The 7,784-nt window shown below is 45.8% G+C and overlaps 1 protein-coding gene across 1 annotated transcript; it reads left to right on the top strand.

Annotated features, from left to right (window-relative positions):
• Positions 1-4,670: 4,670 nt before the first annotated feature.
• LOC125544525 (ATP synthase subunit beta, mitochondrial) lies at positions 4,671-7,741 on the top strand (the record flags this gene model as incomplete). The annotated part of the gene is given in 8 exon segments (XM_048708248.1): positions 4,671-5,258; positions 6,051-6,126; positions 6,209-6,297; positions 6,425-6,542; positions 6,635-6,738; positions 6,820-6,978; positions 7,121-7,345; positions 7,430-7,741. Coding segments are annotated over 8 exon segments (1,545 nt in total), but the record flags the coding sequence as incomplete, so codon positions are not given.
• Positions 7,742-7,784: the final 43 nt, after the last annotated feature.

The following is a 7,784-nucleotide window of genomic DNA, read 5'->3' as shown; positions in this document are numbered from 1 at the left end:
CACACATGTATTACGGTTTATGGTTAATACAATTATAGTATGAACAATAGACAATTATCATGAACAAGGAAATATAATAATAATCATTTTATTATTGCCTCTAGGGCATATTTCCAACAAATAAAGCTCTCTAGTTTGCCCGCAAAAAAAAGAATATAGAGGGTGGATTGCGTGTTTATTTTTTTCAGGTGGAAGGCACTGACTGCCGGTTTTTGGATCTAAACAACCAACCAATCAGCTCTTTTCCAGCCGCACACAATAATTTCTCTCCCTGATGTTTTACACCGGTAAACGTCTCTGAAACGACAATCCAACCAAGCCCTAACGGATCATCAAAATGGACCGTACTAAAATTCTACAAGCCAACCCCAAATCGAGGGGAGCTCTCCAGGAGTCCAGATGTACCCGGACTCTAACCCTGGGCCATCCAGAAAAACTTCAACCATTCTGCTCTACAACACTCCGCACATTCACACTGACGTGTTAACCTACCCGCATTCACGTCATGCTGCCTAAGAAGCTTACTCCGGTTATCCGCATTCACGCCTTCATCGCTCTGCTTCCACGGCTATTTAAAGTCGATCGACAACACCCAACCCTACCTTTGAGTCGTCGTCCAACTACCCCTAGTCTACATTAGTGGCTGTTGTTTGCCGTCATAATGGTTGGCTCCGCGGCTTCGTGGTTCAAGCAGTTGTCATCAAGGCACCTCGTTGATATCACGGAGGAGGTTCATGCTGCACACCCTTGTCGCCAAAACCGGAGGTTTTCTTGGAGCAACAACAGAGCGAATCCAACCTTATGCATGCTCAATTATTTCTTCTGCAATGACGATTGTGACATAACTTTCAACACCCACGTGTTGCATGCTCTCTCATCATAACTGTCTGACCATTGTCCCTTCCTGCTTTCCAATGATAGGAGGCCTAGTACTTTCAGGTTTGAGAGCTGTTGGGCCTCCATGCCTATATTCAATGAGGTGTTCCACAATGCCTGAAATGAACGATGCGAACACTCAAAGCCTTACCAGGTGTTCTTTCGTAAGGTCAAAAAGACAACCACTTGTCTCACCAAATGGAGTTAGGGGATTGTTTTCGAAAGCAAAGATCCACATCCATGCGTCCCTCTTGGTGATTTTGCAACTTGACTTGGCACAAGAAAACTGTTTATTATCCTTCGAGGATCATGACATGTATGCTAGGCTAAAGAAAAGAATTGTAAGCTTGGCAGTGCTTGAGGGGGCGCAGAAGAAGCAATGTGCAATGGTGGCAAACCTGAAGGAGGGAGATGCAAACATAAATTGTTTCCATCTGCCCATAAATGCGAGAAGGCGGAAGAACCACATCAATAGGATCAAGCACGAGCATGGTTGGGTGACTAAGCACGAGGGGAAGGAGAAAATCATCCATGATCACTTTCTGAGGTCATGGGAAGGGGTCACACGAGCACCGAGGACTTCAATTTGGACGAGCTAAATAGTGCGCCTCAGGATTTGCATGAGTTGGGGGCCGCCATCACTGAGGAGAAGGTTCGGCATGCCATTAATGAGATGTTGAGCGACAGGGCGCCCGTGCCACATGGCATCACATGTGTTTTTTTCAAATAAATGTTGGGACATCATGAGGGTCATACACCTCTTCGACTCCTTCCACATGTCCAACCTCCACTGGCTCAACTCCGCTAATGTGACATTCTTTCCCAAAAAGGAGGGTGCAGAGAGGGTTTATGACTATAGACCCATTAGCTTCATTCATGCAATCGCCAAGATTATTGCGAAGGTGCTATCCATCTAGCTTGGTTCTCACATGAATGCCCATGTTTCCAATGCCCAAAGTGCCTTTATCAAGAGGAGAAGCATCCACGACAACTTCATGTACGTCCGAAATTTCTGCGCGCCGGTTGCACAAGTGCAAAACACCCGCCCTCCTCTTCAAGCCTGACATCCACATGGCTTTCGATTCGGTCAAGTTGGAGTTCATTCTTGATCTTCTCCAAAAAAGGTGGGTTTGAGCAAGGTCCGAAATTGGATCGCCACACTTCTCTCCCCATCCTCTTCCCGGATCCTATCGAATGGGGTGGCTGGCCCTACAATCAGGCATGGTCGGGGCCTCCGACAAAGCGATCCGCTGTTACCTCTCCTTTTTGTCATTGCAGTCCCCCCCTACTCGGCAGCCTTCGCATACAAGGCACAATTCTTGGGCATGTTGCTCTCCCATGGAGCAAATGGTTTGGAAAACTTGGGTGCCACCGAAGGATTTCTTCGCTTGGCTAGCATTACAAGACCGGATTTGGACGATAGATAGATTGGCCAAGCATGGGTGGCCAAACTCCGCCCTTTGCCTCTTTGCAAGTGGGAGCAACAAATATGGGCTCACCTGTTCTTCAAGTGTCGCTTCACCAACATGTTTTGGAGTTTGGGTCTTGACAAGCTGGGTCTTGACCATATGGATACTTCTACTTGGCACTTAGAGGCTTCCGTCAAGGATTGGCAGGCGAATAGAACCGGCTTGGGCATCCCCAATAGGAAGGCCATGGCTTCTCTCACGATGCTTGTTTCTTGGACTATCTAATGAGAGAAACTCCCGTGTATTTCATGACAAGAGCGCGCCGACGATGATTTTTCTCGACAACATTCTAACCGATGCTAGCTTTGGTGTAGGGCGGGAGCTAAGAAACTAGGGACAACTAAAGTGCACGAGTAATTGCCATGTGACGTGTTGTATATGGGTTGGTTGTAAAATGAACAAACTCTATTCTCCCCTATAATAATTGATGAGGCAAATCTTAGCGTCCATTTCAAAAATAATAAAAAAAACATCTAAGTTCATTTTCACTATGTAGGCAAGCGTCTCCAAGTCAGTCTGCGTTTTTAGGATATTTAGTATGATTTTTTGCATGTTGTGAACTCTACCAACATTATAATCTCATGGATGTTATCTTTGATATTCCTACATGTGATTCATATGACGAATAAATATGCCTTCAGGGGATAGACTGGGCAGGTAAAAATACCTCATGGGATTTTTTCTATGATTTATGTTCTTCTGGGTTTGAACTGGATTGAGTTTGTTCCTATTTTGTCTTGAGTTTTCATCTTTTCTTTTAGCAAAATCACCACAAACGGACCTAGGAAGGACGTTTAGTTTGATACAAAGCCATCCCTCTATTTTTCTTGTTCCGATCATGTTCTTCACCCACTCTCACTCTTCTTTTACTTTCCTCTTGCTTTTTGGACTCCATTATATATATTTTTTCAAAAAGAAAACTAAAATAGTTTATATTATTTGTTTGCTCGCCTATTCCTTTTCGTCTGGCGACACATAAGGATGTTGTTGTGTCCCTGACATATGAAATATGTGTCTACTAATAGATACATTACAAAAGATGAAAATAATGCATGCAAAACAAAAATACATGCCTGGTCCAGAAAGCAGAGTAAGAGCATCTTCAACAACTCTCTTTTCTCCAATAAAACTTTTGGTATTAGAAGAGTTGAATAAAGAAAGTTCTCTTGCTCTAATAAATATTGGTGATCACCGAAGAACACCCCAACTTTCTCTAACCGTGGCGTGAAGCAACGAGCTATTTGCCACCAAAGCGACCTGACCCGACTGCCGTCGGCAGAACCGCCGCCGCCCCTCGCCTACTGCCTCTGGCGTCCCTGCCGTCGACACGCACCTTGCCCTCATCGAACAAAGGCACCGAGGATGGCTCCACCCCGAAGGTCGCCGCCGATGCGACGTTGCAAACCCTCCCCGTATCGGGCTCGCCGCCATTCCACACCCCACCCCAAGCCCGTCGTCGCTTGCTCTAAACTACGAGTATTTATGCGTACCATTAGTTGTTTCACCCTTATATATAAAAAACAAACTGTTTTGTTAAGAAAAAACAATGAGATGAAAATAGATGAACTGTTTATTTTATTTGAAGAGCCAGTTAGGCCAGTCATAATGAAAATAACTTAGCTAGTAACATAACGCATATCAAAATAAATTTACTTATGTGGCAAGCAGTTAACGAGGAAAAGAGAGGTTTGGGATAACATAATGCATCCTGAGAAAAAATAAGTCCACACCTATATAAATGAAGATTGCATGACCCACTATAAAGATAGTAACATAGACTAGTCAAAGTTACTCTCCACTATGACTAGCTTACTAAGATGAGGAACAAATAGCCCAAAAACTATGACTAGCTTACTAGGATGAGGAACAAATCGCCCAAAAAAAACTAGGTAAAAGCTGACGATACATCGGCAAGCACACGCTCCAGCAATCTCGGTCTACGCGAATCAACCTGTGGTTGAGTTGGTTAGGTGGACAGTGATATCCCTAACCCACCAGGGTTCAAATCCCAGTACTCGCATTATTCTTGGATTTATTTCAGGATTTTCGGCGATACGATTTCAGTGGAAGGAGACGTTTCCGTTGACGACGAGGCGCCTACGGTGACTTCGTAAATCTCAAGATGATATGCCGACTCAGTCTCTCGGAGGTACTCATAGAGGTAGGGTGTGCGTGTGTGCGTTCATAGGGGTGAGTGTATGCGCATGTATATAAGCGCTTGTATCTGTACTGATGTTAAAAAAAAAAAAGCAATCTCGGTCTACAGAGGACCGAGCCCACCCGCGAAACCCTCCCGCTCCCGAGAACGCCCCAGTCCCCAACCCTCCTCTCCTTATTCCGCGCCCCGACCCCGATCCCAAACCCCTACCACCCTTTCCCGTAGTGCGGAGCCGCCACTCCCCACCCCGCGGACCATTTCGCAAACCTAGATCCAAGCCCTCGTCGCCGGCCATGGCCACCCGCCGGGCCATCTCGTCGGTCCTCCGCACCGCTTCACGCATCCGCGCCGCCTCCCCTTCCCCGTGCCCCCGCGCGCCGCTCCACCGCCCGTCCCCGGCCGGCTTCCTGCTCAACCGCGCCGCCGCCTACTCGTCATCCGCCGCGGCGCAGGCCGCTCCGGTCACGCCGCCCCCCACCTCCGACAAGCACACCGGCACTAAGATTACGGATGACTTCACCGGCGCCGGTGCGGTGGGTGAGGTGTGCCAGGTCATTGGTGCCGTGGTGGACGTGCGGTTCGACGAGGGTCTCCCCCCGATCCTCACGGCGCTGGAGGTGCTCGACAACAGCATCCGCCTTGTGCTCGAGGTGGCACAGCATCTCGGGGAGAACGTCGTCCGCACCATCGCCATGGACGGGACGGAAGGGCTCGTCCGCGGCCAGCGCGTCCTCAACACCGGCTCCCCGATCACTGTAATGCTGCCCTCTCCTGCCTCTCAACCTCGGTCATGTTAGAGACGTTCCATTTTGATCTAATTCTATTCTGATGAAATGACGAATCGGTGGGTGTTGGATTTGATTTGTATGTGCCGATCTGTGTATTAAATGGCGAATCATATATGGCTTTAGTTAGCGAATGGGTTGACAATTGACATCACACTGAATTGGTGCTGATCATTGGTGACGGTACAAGTGCAAAGTAAATCCATTTCTGTAGTTTACCAATGGACTTGCCATACTGATTCAGTAATGATTGTTGGTAAGGAGACAAATGTGAGGCGTTCACTCTGCAAACCATGGACGTCCTTATATTGCTATTTTTGATACTGTTTTCATATATCGATTCCTATCACCAGAGTATGAAAATATTTATCATTAGATAGCCAGTAAAGTTACTGGATGGTGCATGCCATGTGGGACAAATTTCTGGCTTAGCATCTCTATGCTCTGAGAATCGCTCAAAGCATAGATAAGGTATCCATTAGTGAGAAAGGCAGAGTATGCATGGGCGCCATGTAGGGTTCTCACTAAGTGATCGTGTGAATTGGTGGGTCCAGAAGACCATACATTTCCCAGTATATTTTTATAATATTTAATTATTCAAGTTCAAAGTGACTTATTTTATCTGAGAAATTCAATCAAAGTGTTACTTTGAACCATATCGTTGTCATAAACTTCTTATATCAGAAATCGGAGGGGGTGTCACTATATTTGAGCATAATTTTTCTGCTTTTGTTGATGCATTTGTGGTGTTCACTTTTGTAGGTTCCTGTTGGTAGGGCGACTCTTGGGCGTATTATCAATGTTATTGGTGAGCCAATTGATCACAAGGGAGATATAAGTAAGTCTGTTAAACATGCATTGAAACTGTGATCATTACCTGTATATGAATTTAATTTACTGATTACTCCTCTCTGCTGCAGAAACAAACAGTTACCTGCCTATCCATCGTGAAGCCCCTGCTTTCGTTGAGCAAGCTACCGAGCAACAAATCCTTGTTACTGGAATTAAGGTGTCCCTTCTAAAGTGTTATTTTCTTAACACACATGACTTCTAATTGGTTAGGCATCTTTAGATTAGCAAGAGAATTCCTATCTGTGCAAATATTAATTCTAATGTGAGCATTTTACTTCCACTAGGTTGTGGATCTACTTGCACCCTATCAAAGAGGTGGTAAAATTGGTCTCTTCGGTGGTGCAGGGGTGGGCAAAACTGTCCTTATTATGGAGTTGATTAACAACGTTGCCAAGGCCCATGGTTAGTATTTTGCAGAGCTTGATAGTCATGCCAAGCTTTTTGTTTATTCTAGGTGTTTATTTTGGCTTATTTGTTTCACTTGTTTATTCTAGGTGGTTTCTCTGTCTTTGCTGGTGTTGGAGAACGTACGCGTGAGGGTAATGACTTGTACAGGGAAATGATTGAGAGTGGTGTCATTAAGCTCGACGACAAGCAGGTACATGAAACACATATCCAATATATTACTGCATTTTGTATGTATTGGATAAATCTTTCTTACACTAGTGTTTTGTTGCAGAGTGAGAGCAAGTGTGCTCTTGTGTACGGGCAAATGAATGAGCCCCCTGGTGCTCGTGCTCGTGTTGGACTGACTGGTTTGACTGTCGCTGAGCATTTCCGTGATGCCGAAGGACAGGATGTGCTTCTCTTCATTGATAACATTTTCCGTTTCACTCAGGTACCCTTATGTCAATTACCAGCAATGATATCTTTGGTAATTGGTTCACAATTGACACCCGCAAACATATATGCTCAGCTTTCTGCTCAACTTGTGTTTTATTATGCCTGAAAAAGCTGTATGTCTGGTTATTCTATGTCAGGCAAACTCTGAGGTGTCTGCTCTGCTTGGGCGTATTCCATCTGCTGTGGGATACCAACCAACCCTTGCTACCGACCTGGGAGGGCTGCAGGAGCGGATTACCACCACAAAAAAGGGTTCTATTACATCCGTGCAAGCTATTTATGTGCCTGCTGATGACTTGACAGATCCGGCCCCTGCTACCACTTTTGCCCATCTTGATGCTACCACCGTGCTCTCACGACAGGTTGCCTACCTAATATTTAGCTGTATTTTTTGTTGATTGAAATCTGGTTGTTATCGATTTGACTTGATTTGTGCTACATGGCAGATTTCCGAGCTCGGTATTTATCCTGCTGTCGATCCTTTGGATTCCACATCCAGAATGTTGTCTCCTCATGTTCTTGGCGAGGCTCACTACAACACTGCTCGTGGTGTTCAGAAGGTTCTTCAGAATTACAAGAATCTTCAAGATATTATTGCCATTTTGGGAATGGATGAGCTCAGTGAGGACGACAAGTTAACAGTCGCTCGCGCTAGGAAAATTCAGCGGTTCCTTAGCCAACCTTTCCATGTTGCTGAAGTTTTCACAGGCGCACCTGGAAAGTATGTTGAGCTTAAGGAGGGTGTTCAAAGTTTCCAGGTAAATAGTTTGACCCCCCCCCCCCCCCCCCCCCCCCCCCCCC

The sequence above is a fragment of the Triticum urartu genome, chromosome 3, assembly GCF_003073215.2.
Source record: "Triticum urartu cultivar G1812 chromosome 3, Tu2.1, whole genome shotgun sequence".
Taxonomy (NCBI): Eukaryota; Viridiplantae; Streptophyta; class Magnoliopsida; order Poales; family Poaceae; genus Triticum; species Triticum urartu.
The sequence above is the reverse complement of the archived record's forward strand: the minus strand, read 5'-3'. Positions and strand labels throughout refer to the sequence as shown.